Source organism: Pygocentrus nattereri, chromosome 24 (genome assembly GCF_015220715.1).
Source record: "Pygocentrus nattereri isolate fPygNat1 chromosome 24, fPygNat1.pri, whole genome shotgun sequence".
Classification (NCBI taxonomy): Eukaryota; Metazoa; Chordata; class Actinopteri; order Characiformes; family Serrasalmidae; genus Pygocentrus; species Pygocentrus nattereri.
In genome coordinates this window covers 17,118,956-17,141,877 of record NC_051234.1, presented here as the reverse complement: position 1 = coordinate 17,141,877, position 22,922 = coordinate 17,118,956, and the positions used below count along the sequence as shown (strand labels likewise).

Here is a 22,922-nt window from a genome sequence, read left to right as displayed (position 1 = left end):
GTAATATTAATGTTCTGGTGAGAACATTTATATTGCCACTTTTATAAAACTTAATTTTCAATCAAAAAATTTAAAATATCTATCTATTTATTTATTTATTTTAAAATTGGTTTGTTTGTTTATTTATTTATTTATTTGTATTAGCCATGTCAGGTTCAGTGGGCTAGCAGGGCTGAGTCTTCCTTTTTCCTAACAAAAAGTATCAAAATAATGTTTCATTTTTAGCAAGGTGGGTGTGGGAGGAGTTTGGTGAGACCTTGGAAAGTGACTTTAAGTCGGCTCTGAAAAGATTCGTCAGGCGACTCAGAAGGGGAAAGCAGTGTGCCACTAGCACTGTATATAGTGGAGATGGTGTGCTGCTGACTTCGACTGAAGACGTCATTGGGCGGTGGAAGGAATACTTTGAGGACCTTCTCAATCTCACCGACACATTCGCTAGTGAGGAGGCAGAGTCTGGAGACACGGGAATAGGCTTGTCCATTACTGAGGCCGAAGTCATGAAGGTAGCTGAAAAGCTCCTTGGTGGCAAGGCTCCAGGGGTGGATGAGATCCGTCCTGAGTTCCTCAAGGCTCTGGATGTTGTGGGGCTGTCTTGGCTGACACGCCTTTTCAACATTGCGTGGACATTGGGCCGGTGCCACTGGATTGGCAGACTGGGGTGGTGGTGCCTCTTTTTAAAAAAGGGGACTGGGGGGTGTGTTCCAACTACAGGGGAATCACTCTCCTGAGCCTCCCTGGTAAGGTCTATGCAGGGGTACTGGAGAGGAGAGTCCGGCTTATAGTCGAACCTCGGATTCAGGAGGAGCAGTGCGGGTTCCGCCCTGGTCGTGGAACACTGGACCAACTCTTCACCCTCTCCAGGATTCTGGAGGGCTCATGGGAGTTTGCCCAACCAGTCCACATGTGCTTTGTGGATCTGGAGAAGGCATTCGACTGTGTTCCCCGGGGTATTCTGTGGGAGGTGCTTCGGGAGTACGGGGTACATGGCTCTTTGCTACGAGCCATTCAGGCCCTGTACAAACAAAGCAGGAGTTTGGTTCGCATGGCCGGCAGTAAGTCAGACTCGTTCCCAGTGAGAGTTGGACTCCGTCAGGGCTGCCCTTTGTCACCGATTCTATTCATCATTTTTATGGATAGAATTTCTAGGCGCAGTCAGAGGACGGAGGGGGTCCGGTTTGGTGACCTCAAGGTCACATCGCTGCTGTTTGCAGATGATGTGGTCCTATTGGGGACATCAGGCTGTGAACTTCAGCTTTCGCTGGATCGGTTTGCAGCCGAGTGTGACGCGGCCGGGATGAGAATCAGTACCTCTAAATCCGAGACCATGGTTCTCGGCGGAAAAGGGTGGAGAGCCCTCTCTGGTTCTGGGATAAGCTCTTGCCTCAAATGGAGGAGTTTAAGTATCTTTAAGGGTCTTGTTCACGAGTGATGGTACAAGGGAGCGGGAGATTGACAGGCGGATTGGTGCTGGGTCAGCAGTGATGCAGGCTCTTGTGCATGCTGCATGTCTTTGGACTGTGGGAGGAAACCAGAGAACCCAGAGGAAACCCACGTAGACACGGGGAGAACATGCAAACTCCACCTGTGAAGTTGTTTTTCATATTACACAGAGTGACACACCCCATAATTTAGGATCATTTATAAAATCTGACATTAAGAGTCGAGTTTCAATACATTTTGAATAATACAATACATGTTCTCCAACTTTGACTCACCCCACTCAGAAGTGATTCACGCCTACATGTACATAATAGAACACTGTAGCCGTGCATAATGTCAGCTTTTTGATGGACTTTTCCCGGTCCACCTTAAATGGTGCAGCAGTCATGTTCTACATTTAAGGTGGAACAGGAAAATTTGAGCAGCCAACAAAAAAGGAGCTGACTTCAGCTTCATGGAGGGTTGAAAGCCATGATATGAGCATGTTTCTCTATTTCCGCTGAACAGCTGAGTGATATTAACTTATTTTGCTGTTTAACAGAACAGACAGGTGAGTATTCTGTCTAGTTTGCTAATGTTTGTGATGGCTAGTCACAGCTGCTACACCATTTAATGTGGAACAGGAACATTCACACAATAAGCTGCAAAAAAAGAAGCAACATTTAGCCTCGTAGTTTTAACACGGGTAGTGTAAGGAGTTTTAGACTATCAAAATATCCCACCTAGAGGTTTTATTTACAAGTATAACCGTAAAAATGCGCTACAGTAGAACGTTTCGATAAAATAGCACAGCTCGTCTGAGCACTGGCTCGGGCCGCCTTATTTTCGTGTAGCTTAGTGACATCAAATTGATGCACAGTAGCTTTAGCTCGTATATAGCAATATTAGTATTATAGATAGCTCTTTAAGACCTCGTAATTCAGAGGATCCAGTGGTGTTCGGGAGAAAAATGTACAAAAGAACAAAACGTATTGGTTTCTGAACATTTGTATTTAACCCAGGGTGCGATTAAAGCGATTTTCAAAAACCCTATTCATTCTGGCCATTGAGAAATGGGGCTTAGACATGGAGTTCCTAATATGGGCATAACAAGGACTACAGAACGCAGCATGACTACAGTAGTGTATGGGAGAAGGGGAAATGCTGCTATATGCTGGAGACCGGAGCTCTAAAGGGGAGGGAACTGTGGGTGGGAGTCTGTCAATCATTTTTTGCATCAACCAGTTAAATAACTATTATTAGAATATGGAGAGGTGGAGTTTTGCACTGGAGAGGAGAGGAATGAATGTCAGTAGAGACAAGATGGAATACATGTGTGTGAATGAGAGGGAGGCAGGTGGAAAGGTGAAGATGCAAGGAGTAGAGGTCGTAAAGGTGGATGACTTCAAATATCTTGGGTCAACCATCCAGAGCAACGGACAGTGTAGAAAAGAGGTGAAGAAGAGGGTGCAGGCAGGATGGAGTGGGTGAAGACGGGTGTCAGGGCTGATGTGTGACAGAAGGATAGCAGCAAGAGTGAAAAGGAAGGTTCAAAAGACAGTAGTGCATCCTGCTATGATGTATGGTTTGGAGACTGTGGCTCTGTCTAAAAGACAGGAGGCTGAGCTGGAGGTGGCGGAGATGAAGATGCTGAGATTTTTGTTGAGATTAAGATTAGAAATGAGCAGATCAGAGGGACAGTGAAGGTGGAGCAGTTTGGAGATAAAGCCAGAGAGGCCAGGTTGAGATGGTTTGGACATGTGTTGAGGAGGAATAGTGGATATATTGGTCAAAGAATGTTGGAGATGGAGCTGTCGGGCAGAAGCAGAAGAGGTAGACCTCAGAGAAGGTTTATGGATGTAGTGAAGGTGGACATGGGGATGGTTGGTGTAAAAGTAGAGGAGGCAGTGGATAGGGCACGATGGAGGCAGATGATCCGCTGTGGCAACCCCTAAAGGGAGCAGCTGAAAGAAGAAGATGAAGTTAAATAACTATTATTGGCCATCCATCACATTTTTCATTGACCAACCGCAGATAAGAACGAACTGTTCATCATTTTTTTTGCATTAACCAATCTGAGGGTCAGTCTGCAGACCTGCACTCTCAGCCTGACATGCACCGCCAGCGCTGCTCTGACACAACAGGGCTTTTGTTGGTTTTATGAAGGAAAAACAGTGAACCACGTATTTCTGGACATCAAGAGTTACACTGAATGTATATTAACGTTGTCAGACTAATTACAATGTAGTTTAATACGGAAACTTTAAAAAGAAAGCCACGACGATAAAACAATGTTGGGTTCATTCACAGAAAAAACAAAAAGGCTACTGCTGAAACTCATGAAAGCCATGTTGAAGACGATTAGAACCGTTAGGAATAAAACCTGATGGCTGAATTGGCTTGATGGTTGCCATTAGAGACCATTAGGAAATGAACAGCTGTATATGGAATCCGTCCCAGAACACCTGATTAAATTATTTGAATCCCTTACACTGTGATATCAACACAGAACACCATTAGCGACTGAAAACCACCAGGAACAGACAGACACTTTTAATGGGTTCTATGACTTTCTTGAACAGGTAGGTACATTAAATGGAATTCACAGTTTTATGGATGAGAAATGTATTAAGTGATGATATTGCTCAGTAGAAGCAGCCAAACGTTAACATGCAATCTAGATGTTGTGAGAAGGGGAAATTCTGCAGATCGGAGACCTAAAATGATCATAAGCACTAAACACTGAAGGCAAACAGTTTCCATCAGGAACCAAGTGGCTATGAAATAACTTTTTGTGAACAAGCAAAGTTTAGGTGGAAACGGTGTTTGTATAAACTCATAAAAAGACTCAAGCCAGATGGAACTGCATATGTGCACATATTTCTATATTGTTTTCATATATCAGTTCACTGATGCTTTTATGTGTGATGGTCAGTCAGTGTTTGCATGAACTCTGTCCTGCTGTACCTGCCAAAGAGACCTGAGCATGTACATATGTACATAAGCGTGAGACAAATTTCACACAGTGTAGTGGAGTAAAAAATAAGATATGTGATTTGAAATGTAGTGAAGTTAAAGTAATAAAAAAAGTAAAAGTAAAAAAGCCCAAAATAGAAATACTTCAGTATAGATACAGTAATGAATTGCATGTTGTGTGTGTGAAACAATAGCTATATAAATGTATTGATCTCAAATAAGAAATTAAGTGATATTTAAGGAAATTCAAACTATCTTCCCAGTTTCACTTCCATGTGCCTGAACAGTGTGTAATGCCTTTTTTCACTTTCCTTCAAACCATTGAGGCATAAAATGAGAGACAGGTCATTCACACTTGTGATTGGCCAGTGTAAGTTTTGATTGACAGATCATCTCTGTTATATTATAGACCAATGCAAGAAATGATTGACAGTGTCTCCGCCAAATCGTTATGGCCACTTTTTCTCCGGGCTGCAGACACATACATTTGGGGGGGGTCTATGGTCCAAGAAGGAGAGGAGAGGTCAGTGAGGGGTGGAGATTTCACATGGACCACACTTGCCCTCAGCTACGTTTACCTCAGTCAGTAGCTAGTAAATCAACTAGCCATAGAAACCTTTTTTTGAGAAGTTTTAAATTATATATATGAATATTATATATGAATAATTGTTTTAGTATCTGGCTGTAAACATTGGTACGGAGCCTTTATTTTTGTTGTTGTTAGCTATGTAGCTTTTAGCAGAGTAAAAGTCATGAAGTATTATCAATAATCATGTATAACAGATGTAACTACTTAAATCCTAGTAAATCAAATATTATGCTTTTGAAATGTTAAATATTTTAAACTGGTTTACTGCTCTGTTTTGGCTCTGTTGCTGAAGTTGACGCTTGTGTTCACTCATCCTCAGAGAGCTCGTTTACAAACCCAGATCTGAAAAAGTTGTGACAGTATGTGAAATGCCAGAAGTCAGTGATTAGTAAAAGTACGTTGACCCGTATTAAATTTAAAATGGTACAAAACGACAAAACTTCATGTTTATTTATCTTATTAACTTAATTGTTTTTGTAAACATACGATCATTCCAAATGGAATGCTTGCAATACATTCCAAAAAAGTCTGGACATGAGCATGTTTACCCTGCTAAAAGGACCTGATGGTTTTGCTTTCTAATTGGAATTGTTTTCCAGTTAGCAAACACTCGATTCCTGTAGAAAACCTTCAAATCCATCAGGAAATCATCATTGGTCCACCACTGGTCACCTGCTAGACCATAAGGATCCCTTTACGATGTGATATCAAACCATTAAAAGCAAAAGCACATTGCAAAACTATCAGGAAACAACAGGAAACAACCATGAAACGACAAAAACACTTCATGGTTTTGTTTTGTTTTTCAGAAGGGTACTACTATATGTCTGTCCTGTGATGGTCTGGTGACCTGTCCAGGGTGTATCCTGCTTTCCATCTGATGATAGCTGGGATAGGCTCCAGCACCCACCCAGAAGGAGAAGTGGCTTAGAAGATATGTGTGTGTGTGTGTGTGTGTGTGTGGTACTACTATATTAAATCAACTTTTCTTATAGTGTTTACGTTACTTCAACTGTGCACCTATAGACACCTTTTGTTGTCGTAATTTGAGCTCAGTAATGCTACACACATTTTCAGTAAGAGACAGGCTGGCCAGTGTAGTGCACAGTCTCTGATTATGCAGCCATGCTATTCTAACACATACAAAATATGAATCGGAATTGTCATGCTGAAATAAGCATGCATATCTGTTGCTCCAGAATGTGTTAAACTTTAATGATGCTTTCAAAGATGTGCAAGCTACCCACTAATAGTCCCCCAAAACCATGACAGACCCTGGCTTTGAAACTTCACACTGGTAACAATCTTGATGAGCCTTTTCTTCTTTGGCTCAGAAAACACAGTGTCCATTATTTCCATAAACAATCTGACGGGTTGACTCATCAGACCACCTTGTTTCCACTGTGTTGATGTTTTGATGAAATGCGCTTCTGAAGAACATAACTAGGTATTATTTTTAAGGGGAGGACTAAAGAAATAATACCTAGTTATGTTCTCTGAAGTCATGTATTATTCTGAAGTTGATGTTGGCTCATATCAAGAACTCTGGGTTTAATAAAGTTAATAAACTTTAAATAAAGTTCATAAACTATAAACTATTTCTTCAGGGTGACATCACAAAATAAAATAGAAATAAAAATAAATGTTTGCAAATGAGATTTCTGAGTGTACAGAAGCATTTTCAAGTCCAAACAATCTGTTAATTATGAGTGGTCAGATGAGTGATTTTCATTTTTTGCTACACTGTAATTTTTATCAAATCAATTTAAATCAGTCTGAGCAGATTAAATCTACCACCATCAGGATTAGAGTTTTAGTTAGTATTTAATATTTAATGTGATCCTTCCATAAGCTTCTGCACTCTTAAAAAAGATGGTTCGTCAATAGTTCTTCAGAAAGGACAATGGGTTCTATATACCCTATATATCTATGAGCACTCAAAGATCCATTTGGATGCATTTCAGAGTGGTTTGGTGTAAAAGGCTGTCACTGTATATTAAATATTGATTGACTTTATTGAGAATTATAGTACTTCTGTAACAAAGTAATGAATATAATTGTATTTAATATTATTTTTTCTAATATTATTTTTTAATAAACTTTCATGCTTTTTCCTCACACTTTGTTAACATTCAGAGTTTTATTGTTTTCAGGTGTGTATTTTTGTTTGTTGTTTTTGTGTTTGTTTGTGTATTAGTGTGTAAACTCACATTCGAAATCCTCCTCGCTGTATGAGCGCTGCTGTTCACTCGGCATTCTGGGAGTGGGGCTGAGAATGTTCTGGAATCTCTGAACACTCAGAGTTTTATTCAGATCGCCCTCATCCTCCTCCTCCTCCCTGTGTGATCCTCGACCTGTGGGAGGCGTGGGCTACAACAGAGAAACAAAAACAACACTATTAATTAGATTATTTCTTTGGTTATTAATCTAATACAACTAATATCTAGTACAGTTTAATACATGTGATAGGCTTTTAATTCCTGTATATAGTTTAATAAAAGTTCCTGCGTAGTTTTTTGACCAAGTATATAAGACCATTAAATTCACAACAGCTATAAGAGAAAGTTCTAATCTATATATCTTTCTGCTGTGCTGTTTTAATTGAAATAATGCCTTTCGCCCAATGACGGCTGGGATAGGCACCTGCACCTCCTGGGACCCAGTAGGAGAAGTGGCTTAGAAAATGTGTGTGTGTGTGTGTTTTAGTAAAATTTTTGTAAAATATGTGCGCTTTCACACCAGAGGGCGGCATAATCAAATGAAACTACTGGTCTTAAAGGGGCATTCCACCCTAAAACACATTTACTATATTATTTATATTTCATAGTGCAGTATTAAACCCTCTTTTCATGTTTTTGTCCATAAATATCCTCTGACTACAACACTCACCATACATTACACAAATACAGCCACTGTGACACCACTCCCACTTCAGCAATAAAGAAATCTACTGACGTAAACTCTAATTAATATTAAATACCATGATATTTGGCCTCCTATCAGTAAAGTTAGCTATCTGGCTTACATCTGCTTAAGCCACAGAGAAAACAGCCTACACTCATGAATCCACCTCAAAGCACTATTCATTTCTCTAAAGTGTCTCCAACATTCAAGACATTTTATTATGACGTTTTTATCTTCAGCAGCTCTCACTCTAGAGATACGGAAGGACTGCCATAGGTGCAGAGTAACCACATTTAGAAATCATTTTTATTTTTCTTTGCAGTACAATTTAATGTAATATTATTATTAATTATTTTACATACCAGCAGAAAACAAAAAACAGCAGTGCTATTATTTCTATTCCTGAATGAACAAAAGTTACTATGGAACAATAGCCTAAATATACATCTGTCTAATCAGGAACTGGGGTCACAATGTCTACAACAAAAATATACACCTACTTGGTTACTTTTGAGTTTTTACATGCAATGTTGATGATAAAAAAAACAGTGGTACACCTGATTATTTTTTTTGCCCCACAAGGCCCTACATGTACCCCTCCACCATGAATAGGTTTTAAAAATACATTTTGACCAAAGTATCATACAACAGTGTCTCAGACATCAAGTAGTATGTTCATGTCCATATCATATAATAACTTTCTATAAGAGGGAGGTTTTAGATGCTGATGTCTGGTTCCTGTCAGCACCACTGTGAACAATTCTGACTCGATAAGGTTTTCTAGAAGAGAGCCTTTTACACCAAACCACTCTGAAATGCATCCAAATGGATCTTTGAGTGCTCATAGTTGTATATAGAACCCATTATCCTTTCTGAAGAACTATTGAAGAACCATCTTTTTTAAGAGTGCACCCTGAAGAAATAGCATGCGTATTTTTAAAAGTGTGAGTGAAATGCAATGACTCATCAGGTCTTACAGCTACTGTCTGCAGTTCAAATTATTCAAATCGTAATTATTTTGTTTATTAATTTCTCACCTGCCACTGCTTTCTGTATAACAGAACAGAGTGTGCCAGTTTTAAAAATGGAAAAAAACAATATAACTGAAGAAAATAAAGAACGCAAAATATTGAATTAATTGCCATAGTACAGTGTTAATACGGTATCGATCTCCTGACATATTGTGTAACTTCAGATTTTAAAAAGTTGTGAGCCATAATTTGACCTCAGAACAAAGTGGGCAGTAAGCAGTCTGACCTTATTCATGCAGCCCATCCCATAAAATACTGGACAAACACAAATTTACAGCTAACTGTTCAAATATGAGCTCTGATAGCTGATCTTCATCAAATGGTCAAAGGGTCAATTTTATAGTCTCACTTTACTGCACACTGCTTTACAGAGCAACTCAGGACTAAGCTCAGGATTGAACCTACCTCACTCATGCTCAGGTGTGGTTAGCCGTGCTGGTTTAGAACTGATCCTGACAGTCAGTGACTGTTTAATAAAGTGGTTTATAGACAGTGTCCTCTCTCTGACCGCAGCACTCTGAGCACTCTGTAAACTTGCTCACCGTTACAGCATTGAGAACAATGTAATCTCTCTCTCTCTCTCACTTCATAGCGTCCTCGTGAGTAAATATTGACTCCCTGCGTCTGCACAGGTGAAGTGTGTTTGAGGATGTGGAGTAACCTTCTCTAGAACCTCAAAGTCACACAAACTAAAAATTCTCTCACATGCTCTGATCAGCACTTAGTGTGACATTCAGTGTTAAAGAGGAACCAGAAAAGGCCTTTAGAGCTGCAGATCAACTGTAGATACACTATAATCCATAAACACACAACATTTTCAAAATTACTTCAAAATTCCAATAATTAAGTGGTTTAGATGTAACCAAAGTCATTCAGAGTGGTTTGGTGTGAAATGCCCTGTTCTAGAGAACTTACAGAGTCAGAACTGTTCACAGTGATGGTGATACATAATGGAGCATTGTGAGGTAATGCTGGGTATTGTAGGGTAAAATAGTTCCCAAAGAAAACTTATACATTTTACAATGTTTTGTATCATTAATATTACAAATAAAACTCCTGAAGACACCTGTAGGGTCACTGGTGGTTTTGAATATTAAATAAAAAGTCTATATTTGTGTTGCAGACATTGCAACTCCTGGTTCCTATCAACACCTCTGTAAAGTGTCTCTATATGAACGATCTCACATTCAGACTCGTGCAGACTTGTCAGAGTAGTTTAAAGTGTGGTATGATTTAGACATTGTCTAAAGTGTCTGTTGTGTTCAGTTACATGGTGATGTTTTGTTCATGTTTATAGCTCAAATATTCCTTTAAACCTGCAGGCCTGTGAGATTATACTCAATTAAACTACTTCAAAAACTTGTCAAAAATAACATGGACAATAGCAAGACTTGTTTTACTGGCATCAAGGAACCTGAGAAGAATTTGACTTTCTGTGAAGAAATGTTTGCATTTTTTAGTTTTTTACTATTCATTGCCATTTTTTCAGTAACGATTTTATTTAATTTTCAATCGTAGAAAAGAAAAGAGAATTAAAAAAAAACATTTTTTAATTTATCTATTTATTGCCATAATTGTATGGATTTACAATAATGCCAAATCTAGAATCTAGATAAACTTTCATAAAACTCAAAACTGTAAACCTAGATGCTGGTAAATTCTATAGTGTAAAAAGCTATTAAACTCCACAGTGTATAAGCTGTTAAACTCTGTAAAACATGTTAAACTATAGTGTAAAAAGCTTAGAATCTCTGTAAAGCTGTTAAGCTTTTTAAAAAGCTGTTAAACTCTACAATGTAAAAAGCTTAGAATATGTGAAAAGCTAAATTTTTAAAAAGCTGTTAAACAGTGTAAAAACTGTTAAAGTCTATAAAAAGCTGTTAAACTCTGCAGAGTGAAAAGCTGTTAAACTCTGTAAAAAGCTTTTAAACTCAGTGCAAAAAGGCAACAAACCTTACAGTGTAAAAAGCTGTTAAAATATGTAAGAAGCTTTTAAACTAGTTAAAGAAGTCCTAAACTCTATAGTGTAAAAGATTGTTTAAAAAAAGTTTTTAAATGTTTTTAAAAAGCTGTTAAATGCTACAGTGTAAAAAGCAGTAAAATTCTTAAGTATTAAGCTGTTAAACTCTATGAAAAGCTGTTAGACTCTGTATAAGACCTTTAACTCTGTAAAAACTTGTTAAACTCTACAATTTAAAAAGCTGTTCTACTCTGTAGAGCTGTGAAACTCTGTAAAAAAGTATTAAACTCTTCAGTGTAAAAAGCGGTTAAACTCTGAAAACACTGTAAAACACTGTAAAACGCACTAAACTGTATAGAGCTGTTAAACTCTACAATGTTAATGGCTGTTACACTCTGAAAACCTGTTCTATTCTGTGAAAAGCTGTTAAACTCTGAACATGCTTTTAAACTGTGTAAAAAGCTTACAAACTCAAAAGCTGTTAAACTCTACACTGTAAGAAGCTGTTAAACAGAGACACATCAGCATTTCTGAGTTTACTCTGAACTCACCATGTTACTTAACTCCTCTGTTCTGTGTACATTAGAGCACATGGCTAATCAGAAGCGGAAACACCTTTAAAAATGCTACATTAACACCACACTAACGCTACATTAACACCGGCTGATTACACAGTGCTCCTGCTGTAAACACTGACCTCCATGTAAAGGAACTCCATCAAACCTCTGCAACTTCTTCAAATTCAGAAGAGTTACCAACTTCCTCTTTAAAAAGTGCTTAAGTCCAGCACTAACTGAACATTTACATCCTGGTCATGTGATCGCAGCTGCATGAGGATATACTTATAAACTGGCACAAAAACTCAAACTCCAATTACTCATCCAGCTTCCCTAAAAACTCACAAACAACGCACAGTCATGCTTACCGCAGTTAATCATTAACATTCAGCACGAGAACCAGTAGCAGTAATCCAGCTCAAGCTCAATACAAACTTCAATACAACCCTCAATACAACCCTCAACCTTCAATACAAACTGTTTCCCTACTCACACCAATCAGGTCCACCGCCCAGTAAACTACAGGGTGTAAGCACTGTAAACTTCCTGCCCATGACCATTTATAAAGAAATCTGATGATGAAATGGCATAAACTCTTACATTAAAAATCCAGACACACTATAAACTCTTATAGCTCCATTAACCCTTAGATGCATTAGAGCCTTATAGCTGCATTAAACCCTAAGGCCTTGTTCAGACTGCCAGGCCAAATCTGATTTGTGGCATATCCAGATTGTATCCAGATAGATTTTTGATAGTTTGGATGGTAGAAAACCACTGGAAATCCGACCAGGTCCCAACCACATTAGGAAGTGGTTTGAAATGCGATTCCAGCTGTATTTTTACAGATGCATGTCAGTCTGAATGCTTTGGTTGCTCAAAGTAGATTTCAAAGTATTTTTTGCGTCATTCACAATGTGACAAATAACAACAATATCAAATCCAGAATGAAGGACATGGTGAGATTCAAGAAGAGCGCCTAAGATTCATTCCTATGCCAGAGAATTTTGGAAGGCAAGATGGCACACCTCCATCTTTCCAGCCACGTTTGAAATCTGCATAACCAGCATAGTTATGTAGTTACTGATGCATTCGCATTACCACAGCAAATCTTGCAGGTTGTTGATGTCTGGCCACACAAATCTGTTATGATTACTTGTAAATAACAGTTTGGACAGCCATCTTAAAAGATCTGATTTGAGAAACATCTGATTTTCCTGCAGTCTGATCATTAAAAGCCTTAGATGCATTTAAGCTTTACAGATGCATTAAACTCTTAGGGCCTGTTTACACCTTGCATTAATATATATTTTTCGTGATCAGAACCACATTCGGAGGTAGTTAGAGACGCATCTTTAACAAGGTATAAACGGAATGTGTTTTTTATTATCGACACAATTACATGAGTGGGAATGATTCTGTCGAGTGTTGTCTGGCAAGTGAGGGAATAAACAATGAAAGGAAAGATGGAGGACACGCAAAGCTGAAGTTAGCCCTGAAGCAAGAGCCTTCATGCCTTCCAGGCCTGTCAAAGCGTCCTGGCCAAGCAGGCAAAGAAAAATTAGTCAACAAAACTAAAACGGAAACAACATATGTGTTGACATGTTTTTCACACTGGGCCCATTTTAGTGAAAAAGTATAAAGTGTGGAATTTGGCCAGAGTTGATCCAGGTATAATCCGGACATGAAACACATGTTCATGCAAGGTGTAAACAGGCTCTTAGATGCATTAAAGCCTAATGGATGCTTTAAAGCCCTGTAGGTGTAGATTAAACTTACAGGCGCATTAAACTCTTACAAGTACATTAAACTCTTATATGCATTTTAAACTCTTGTAGATAAAGGTTTATAGATGCATTAAATGCATATATGCACATTAAACTCTTATAGACCCACTAAACGCTTGCTTACATATTAGCCACATAGTTTCTTTTTGAAATTTTAACTCTGCAATCAGTCATTTTCAGTTGATGAGGCATCAATAAAGGAGATTTTAGACAAGTGTCTATCAGATGAGAAGTCGGTAATTGTTAAGACTGTCGTTAAATAAGACTGATTTTTAAAATGGCAAACCTACAGAGATTGTAGACTATCCAGACAAACACTATAACCATGTGTTTCAGGAAACTGACTGCACCAAAAAAAGAAAAAAACATCTGAGATATTCAGAAACATTTGTTTTTACTTTTTGCTTTTGCAAACTCATTGAAAAAGGTGAGAATAGTGGAAAGCAACCTCATCCCAAATGATGACAAACAGGAGACCAAAGACAGTGTTTGTCAGCAAAGGGGTGTATAATAGATGTATACAGTATTTGACTTACCTATTGAGGTCTAAAAACAAAATTGTACAATGAATGTGTGTTGATGGGTTAGACTGTTTTTCCACATTCTGTCATGGGCAAGCAATGATTGATGATGGTCATCATCAATGAAACAATGGTTGATGATGGTCTGTAACTGTTATGTCTGAATTTCACTGTAAATTGATCTGTATGTAAGGCTTTCTTTGGGCCCCTCTGACACAATGTAACCCTCAACTATTGCATACTTAGGCGGGGAGCCTGGCCTCGTTTTGGACAATGTTGCTCTCCTCCACTCTCGCCTTTGTCTCAAAAGTATAAAAAAAGAGAAAAGGGGCATAAATATATTCCTACACTTTGGCACAAAAATCTGCTTACAGTAAAGTATTAGCAGATAGTACAGCATTAATATACAGCACTAAGGAAGGTAGAAAACCAATAAATTTAAGCCTGTATTTTATTTTTTGGTCGGTGTTTAGTTAATGATTGAATTAATTTACTGTTCTGATTTGTAGTGTTTGATGGAAAAGTTTGCTTTTGTGTTATGTGTTTAGTGTTTTGTGGAGGTTTTACCATTTTGCAAAGAAAAAGTTAGTTTGGCCAGCAAGCCTCTGTTTATTATCACATACTAACTGTAAAAATATGGCTTCTATATGGACAGAAGTGTTTAAGCAACTGAGAAAAACTGTGTCATTTAAAAAGCAGCTAAATTGGAACTAAACAGATCATTTATTTGTGCTGCGCCTCTGCTTGTTCTTTCTTAGTACAGACTATTTCCAGCTGGTCAGTCGTGGTCAGAGCTCTGTGTTGTGTTTGGCACTGATTTCGTAGAGTAATCACTTTTAGAGATGATTTTTGTTAAAGGAAGCAGATCAGTAGATCATGTGATCTTTAAAAACACAGAAGTGAAAACCTCACAGACAGGTGAAGACATTACAGAGCATTGTTTAACACTGAGAAAAAGAGAGAAGACAGAGTGAAACAGAGAAAGGAGAGCAAAAAAAGAGAGTGAAACAGAGAGATGGGGGAAAGAGAAGACAAAGCGAAGCAGTGAGGGAAAAGTGAATCAGAAAGAGAGACACTGAGAGACAGAGAGTGGGTGAAACAAAGAAAGAGTGAAACAAAGGGATTAAGAGTTAAGCAGTACAAGAAAAGAGTGAGTGAAACAGAAAGAGAGATACAGAGAGAGTAAGGAACAGAGAGAGAGAGCAATACAAAGATACAGAGAAAAAGAAGCAGATCTAAACTCTGTAAATGCTGAGTCAGCTCTGTGTGCGCTAAAACAGGAAGTGATGCAAACTGGAGAAACCGTCCATTAGGTGGGTGGGCTGGATGGAGGGTGGGCTAAACTGATAAAATCCTGCTTGTTTGCATCCTGACAGTCCAGAGAAAAATATTAACCTCTTTTGTTTTGCTGAAATTTGCTGAACTGTTCAGTTTCCTGAGAAAAACTGAGATTTCCTGTTAAATCTGCAGTTCTGCTCTTAATTTAGACCAAGTAAACACAATAACACATTTAAACTAATCTAAAAATGAATCTAAAAAAAAAGTCTGTTCAGTGTGTTCGGGTGTTCCGCTTGTTTTTGTGTGTTCAGGTGTATAGCATGTTTGAGCGTTCAGTGTATTGATGGTGTTTAGTTTGATCAGTGTGTTTAGGTGGTCAGTGTGTTCTAGTGTTCAAGTATTTAGTGTGTTTGGGTGTTTAACCTGTTAAGGTGTTCACTGTGTTCATGAGTTTAGTGTGTGTGGGTGCTCAAGTGTTCAACGTGTTTGAGTGCCCAGCATGTTGAGGCGTTCAGGTTTTTAGCATGTGTTCAGTGTGTCCTAATTTTTGTGTGTTAGAGTGTTTCGTGCATTGTGGTGGGTGGCTGGTAGCAGTTTAGCATGTTTAGCAGACCTTTCTAGATATTAATGTGGTAGAATCTTTGATATTTGGCAAAAAGAACAAAAAATAAAACAACAGACCTACAGTGTTATTGTACAGTATCATAAACAATTAGTACACTTACAGAGTGGACGATCGCTGCTCCATGATCAGTCAGTTCAGTGGTTCGATGGTTGTTCATCCTGCTGGCTGTTATTGTACAGATGATCGTGCAGTGAAATCTGACTGGTTCACACTTTAGCCTTTCTCTTTCTCACTGGAGTTCAAATACGAAGTCATGAGCAACATAACCTGAGCACAAAGAACACAGAACACATTCACATTCAAACACTTTCGCATCACACTGGAACTGACCACAGAACTTTCATAGGAGCTCCGAGCCGAGTGACCTTGAAGGTCAAAGTGAACCTTAAAATAAACCCTGAATTTGGTTTTCAGTTGAAATTACTTTGTTGTGAAAATTACAGATCTGAATTATTTCTGTGATAATTTAAAGGTCAGGCAGTACAAAACGTCTCTTTGCTGTTAAACAGCACTGTGGCACTGAATGAGGGAAAGGGTTAATAAGAATACATTAAATTTCACTTTTTTGTTTGGTCAGTCAAAACACAGATATGACCATAATGTGGTCCAATTTTATATATACTTATAACACCTTCACTCAATTGGCACCACAATTTAAAACAACATAATTTAAACCAGAATTGACATTCCTGGGAGAAAAATAAGAACATTAAACTATCCAGCTTAAATCTCCAGTATAATACTGTACTACATTACAATGCTACAATGCCACACTACTATACTGTGCTACAATATTGTATTACTTAAGCAATAGAACACAAGAGGGAGTGTGTTATCACAAAATAACATTTGAAAGTTTTTACTTCTTACTTTGGCACAAACAGAAAATGTATACTTTTAGATCATTGACCTACAGCCGATTCGAGCAGACTCAGACTGAACATGAGACTAAACTAAATTCCCAAACTGTCATCACCACTGAGCAGCTTTTCAGTTGGCAGCTGTGACAGAAGAACAGTTAAACAACCTGGAGTTAGCCAGAAATGAACCCAATACCTTTCGCCAAATGTGTAGTCTGATCTTCAGAGTCTGAACAAATCAGACTGAGCCATAGAAGTGATGCAACAAAAAACAAAAAAGCTGCTTAGTGTTGATGACAGTTTCGGAATTTAGTGTATGGAGCTTGCCTTCAGTTCATGCCTACAACCAAATCACAGCCATGATGTTATTGCTGATAACACACGAGTGTTCTATTGTTTTTATACCACAGTCAAATAAATAAAGTAAGAAATTAATAAATTGGGCTGTGAATGTTGCGTTTAATATGTTTTAAAGCAACTTTTTTTTTTGCGGCAGTGTTCAGGTATTTGGTTCATGTCTGGCTAATTTCAGGTTGTTTAGTTTTTCTTCTGTCACAGCTGCCGACTGAAAAGCTGCTCAGTGGTGATAACAGTTTGGGAATTTAGTTTCATCTCATCCAAAACGGCTGTCAGTCAAATATAATTTTAGAAGTATCCATTTTCTGTCTGTGGCAAAGTAAGAAGTAAAAACTTGAATGGCTTGAGCATCTCCTACAGCTGTCAAACTCATTGCTTAGCAACAGTGTCTTCGCAGAGTGACCCAATCTTTGTGAAAAAGCTGTGAAGTTATGGTGAAATGACAGCATGGTTAAAACGCTTCTCAACCAATAGGCTTGCATGGCCAAAACGAACTGTTGTATGAAATATTATACTGTAGTACAGAATTCAGGTAAAGTGTTATAATACAGTATTGTAGTACAGTGTATTAGTACAGTATATCACATTGTAGCACAGCAATGTATTACAGTACTGTAGTATTACACTGTAGCACAATACTGTAGCAGTGTTGTGCCACAGTGTAATACTACAGTACTGTAATACAATGTAGTGCTATGTTACTGTGCCACAATGCATATACTGTACTACAACACTGTACTACCATACTGTATTACAACACTTTACCTGACTTCTAAAAGACTACAGTATAGAATACAATATTTCAGTATTATATTACAATACTCTTTTAAAATACTGTATGGTCCAAATTCACTCCAGTGACCAATAAGAATAAGAAGCAATAAGAATGTTTTGGTTACAAAGACAAAGTAAATAAAATGTTCATAAAAGTTCATTTTTTACCAAAAATATTAATTGTTCCATTTAAGCAGCTTTTTTTCCAGCTTAAAAGACACTTAAAAGAAAACTTCTGTTGCTGTTAAGCAAGGTCATAGATATGATAAGGTTCTGTATGATTATAACAGAGAGCCAAAGTACAGCTTCAGGTCAACATTAAAGGACACATTGAACAAACAGTGAAGAAGGAAACACTGCAGATATGCACAGCTCTGACTATAATTCAGACAGGAAGGAAAATACCCGCCAGTAAACAAATATATCAATAACAAAGAAGTAGACTGGACATCTTCATGTTTCATGTTTACTTATAATTTGTCATGCACAGTTTAACATGCTGGACAGGTAGGGTTGGCATCTCAGTCACAGGAAATTAATTTAATGATCTTTAATAATTGTAATAAAAACATCTAAACTCACTCACAACCTGCTCAGACATTAAATTGGAAACCGGTTTCTGGTTTATAACTTTCTGATTCCTGTTTGATATTTTGGAGAAAAATCTTAATCCAAAATGGTTTACAGACCCGCACTGTAAAAATGGAAATCAGGTCAACTTAAAATTATATGTTGACTTATTCCACCGCGTCTTTTCATTTAAGTCAATCTGAGGACATGAGAGTTCATGCAACTCAGACTTCTTAGTTTAGTTAAATGTTCTAGTGCTTAGTTAGGAAAACAGCATAGAATATACATATTTTTAATTTTCCCCACCAAGCCCGACTCCTTTCATTAAACAATGCCACCAGGCATTTTCTGAGTTCCAAGTTCAGGACAGATTTGACTGTGGATTCAAACCCTGGATTTGAATTTGAACCCACAGTACTCTGATTAACAGGGCAAGTGCTTAGACAGTCACCACTTGGGGGCTCCTGAAACTGATTAAATGTTGATGTCCAAAATATTTAACTTATTGTAAAAAAAGAAAAGAAAAGAAAAGTCAGTAACATGTCTGTGTTAAGACTGATATATGTAAATGAACTCAATATTATTGGGACTCAACTGCTGTATTCTGAGTGGGTGGGGCTAAAGTGCTGTAGGATGAATGCTACATGTTACAATAAACTTCTTTTCTTAAGGACAATTGGATTTAAAATTGATATAGATTTAGAATATTTTAGCATTGTTGAAAATTAAAAAAAGCAACATGAGAAACACAAAAACCTAGTAATAAAGCATAATAGATTGATTCAAAGATAGCATAAACATCAGAAGAAGGCACGTTTGAACAGGTGTTACGATGCTGAGTGACTAGTAAGCTTTAAGAAACAGGGGCCAGATTAGGCACTGCCAGGACAGGGACCAGCCATATATATATATATATACTAAGCATGTCTATATAATTTTGTTTGCTGTTTTTATTTGTGTTCCTCTCTCAGATCTGTATCAGTATACGTCCATTCTCCTGGCTCCTTGGGTTTGTTTATATTTTACTTAGTTTTTTGGTGAGTTTAAGTAAATTTAATCCTACATCAACACCTTTTACTATTTGCTACCCATATAATAGTTTATTAGTATATTTCTGTATTTGTGATTGTGCAGTTATCTTTCAAAGCTTCATTCATTTAAATGAAACCAAACAATGCTTTACTCGCAATTTATATTATTTATGGAGCAACAAGGATAAAATTATTTAAAAATAGTAAATAAATCTGTAATTACCTAATTATAGTAAATTATTTTAATTATATTTATTATGAATATCTGCGAGGAATTAGTGAGATTTGATCTTTGCTTTTCCAATATAAGGCATTCTGGATATCAACTTTATTGCAAGATGTATCTGGATGCTCTACAGCTTTGTCAGTTATTATGAATCATCTACAGCTGCTTGAAACTGTTTGTAGATTGTAGAAATTTAGCTATATAGTATGACCTTTTTATATATTTATATGCAACAAAATCATTTTTATATTAGAAACAGCAATTATAAACTTTTTACAGCAGAGTATGAATGTTGCATTGACCAGAATCTTCTCAAAACTATCATAAAACAAAGTTTCAGATATCAGTCAGCATGTTAATAATCATTTCATGTAATAACTTTCTGTTAGGTAGCCTTTAGAGGTTCCTACCACCACTGTGAACAATTCTGACTCGGCTAATTTATCTTGAATAGAGCATTTAACACCAAACCACTCTGAATGACTTTATTGAGCTGTTTCAGACCAGATATTATGCTGTGACTGCCTATACTCAAGGGAAGTGGGAGTTCAGAACACAGAATTGTGTCATAATAATCTCATTTGGAGATACAGAGTAGGAGAAAAAACATAGATATGATGTTGATATGACCTCATACGGTGGAGTTGAACCAGAGCAAGGAATTCCCTGATGATGTTTTTTGGTTGGAAATTCTGAATAATGAGCTTTAGATTAACTCATTCTGCTATCTAATTGTGATCAGTCTGTGAGAGCACACCACCCCCTGGAGCCCTATGACCTACAACCTTCTGTTCATCTCTCTGACCACTATATTACCATCCATTCTGAGAAATCTCCCATCACACATAACATTCTTAGTTAGAATCTCGGTTCAGTTTAAATTTAAGAAACATCAATTACTGTCTCAAAGTTTACACAGTGGGCTGGTTTATGAACAGAGTCGCTTTTATAGCATACTTTACTGTTTCTAACTTTAGCAAATCCTCTTGCTCAACATATCCATTACACACAATTCCAATTTCTGAGTAAAACTTCCAATAAAAATGCCATTCTAGAACAAGCAACATTATAAAACCCTTAGAAGAGAAACTGTTTCAGTTATAGTCAGAGACGCCAGTTAAATCACCCACATTAAACGCTACTGAATTTGACACCGAACACGAAGTGATTCTTCTTATGTCTAGAACTAAGATGTAAACTATGGTTGAATTACAAGTGTTATTTATGTACATATCATCTTGTTTACGTATGCATTAATGCAAATCAAACAGAGTAGATCTGCACTCAGTGATCAGTCTTTAGAATTCATTTCCACTATCTGACCCAAAAAAAACCAGGAGTGTTGCCACACATAGGCCTGAGTGAGTCTGGGCCAACACAGACTGATTACCAACTTACCCAATCACACAGAGAAAGATTATTTATTAAGCCAAATTTTGTCAAGATATTCAGAGTGAAATGTGTGGTTTTCTGTTACTACTTTATGAGTACATTATGCACACTGCCAAGCTTCATTTTCTCAGCCATCAAATCACTGCTTAGTAACCATTGTCGTCCACCATTGCCTCAAGCCTTTGGTTTGTTATCAGCACACCAGTGTTTGAATTTGAAGCACCAGTTTTGGTTAGAAGATGTAACCAGGGATGTTTAAAATTGTAAAATGGTGTAAAATTGAGATTCCATACTGTAGAGTATGTAATTTCCACTGATTCCAAAAACTAATTTTAAAAAATGTTGTCAGTTTTCTACAAAATTGGGTACTTACAACGTCCCTTTATTGCTATGGCTGAAGTGGGCTTTGTGAATAAGTCTCAACTCAAATATCTAAATTTACTTCCGTAACTTACATTGTGTAATGAAAGATACAGAAACTGAATCAGAAACATTTTCCATGTGTGCCATGCTTTATGCTTAGCCTATGCTGTGTTGTTTTTTCTCATCTTTGTCCATCTTCAGCTGTCTGATTTTAACACAGTACAATTAGTACAGCTGCTTGTTTACATTCTTATAACATCCAGTACATCCCTAAAATACTGCCATCTATATAAACAACAATTTTATAGCTACTGTGATAAAAGATTAATTGCATTTTTGTGGCTAAATTAAAGAAGACAAACAACAATATGAATTGAACTGAGCTATTATCATAATATTTTATTGCATAAAGCTTCAAAGCAAAGCTACTCACACATTATGGCTGTTTTCCATGTCTGCTTCAGAATGTCACAGAATAGTCAAATGTATAAATTGTTGAGGGTTAAATGGGGCATGATGATTGGTTAGTGGGACGTTGTCCCTCTAAAGATCCCCTAATGCCAAGCCTGGTTTAAAACAATCTGCTTCAGTAAACTGATTACTCTGACTCAGTCATCGGATATAAATATTATTGTAATTATGATTATTATTATTGAAATTATTGTTGTTGTATACTGTTTAGGTAAAACAAGTTCAGTGGTCTTAACACCTTAGACATTCAATTAAAGTGATCAGTTTGTTTATAAGTTGTAATAGACAGTAAAGTGAAACTCACCCCTCTGAGTTTTTACTGCAGAGCGTCGACTCCAAACATTTTACTGTAAAGCTCTCACATACATGCTGTGCACCGCAGATCCCTGAGAGAATGTATGAGTGAACGTGTGAGGGATCAGCAGGATTATGTTTCCTCTCTGGACTCACACACCCCCATGTGATTACAGCTCACTGATGAGTCAATCACACACTAGCGTGTGTATATACAGACACACACACACACACACACACACACACACACACACACACACACACACACACACACACACACACACACACACATACGCACACACACAGACACACACACTCAGGACTTCCCTTTGTTTCCTGTTCGGCTGAACTTTACAGCACAGATTTTATTTCTCATTAGTCCTGCACTCAGAGATAGTTAACCTAGTTAACATGGTAACTGCATGCAGTGACAGTAAAAACTTGTTTACCTCCAGTTTAAAAACCCATCATTTATTTATTGATTTATTTCATGTAAACCACAGCAGGACACTGCTTTCCCGCAAATGTTAATAACTGAACTGTTAAACATGTTAACGTGATCTACTACATTAATACCACATTTCTTGTACTAATATAGACAAGATGGCTGTGTAAACTGTTGAGCTGTGCTGGTTGAATTCAGTGATGCAGACCAGATGCACATCAGGTCCAAAAAAGGCCACCTGAATTATTAATGTCATATGCTTTTATATCAAATTTAGTTCCACTTCAGTGCTGCCTGTATCTATATAATCCTATACAAAAAGATGCCTGTTTGTTAAGGTGAACATATTAAGACAGAGATCACAAAGTTAGGATTTACACAACATACGCAACAGATGCAGGTCTCTTATGAGTAAAATAGTCTCTGAGTACTCATACATTCAGACAAAAGATTGAAGCTAAGCTAAAGCAAATTTGTCTCAGATGGTAAAGT

At 37.4% G+C, this 22,922-nt stretch overlaps 1 protein-coding gene across 2 annotated transcripts in view; it reads right to left on the bottom strand.

Annotated features, from left to right (window-relative positions):
- Positions 1-22,080, bottom strand: part of slc4a2b (solute carrier family 4 member 2b) — a 57,555-nt gene extending 35,475 nt beyond the window's left edge. The window contains exons 1-3 of one of the 2 annotated variants that reach the window (XM_017696196.2): positions 21,996-22,080; positions 15,748-15,914; positions 7,195-7,354 (exon numbers count right to left, since the gene is read on the bottom strand). In XM_017696196.2, the coding sequence (XP_017551685.2) occupies positions 7,195-7,354; positions 15,748-15,804 (217 nt within the window). In that variant the 5' untranslated portion in view covers positions 15,805-15,914; positions 21,996-22,080. Of the gene's footprint in view, positions 1-7,194; positions 7,355-11,576; positions 11,701-15,747; positions 15,915-21,995 lie in introns of those variants that run through there. The other variant, XM_037534199.1, reaches the window with a different exon arrangement.
- Positions 22,081-22,922: the final 842 nt, after the last annotated feature.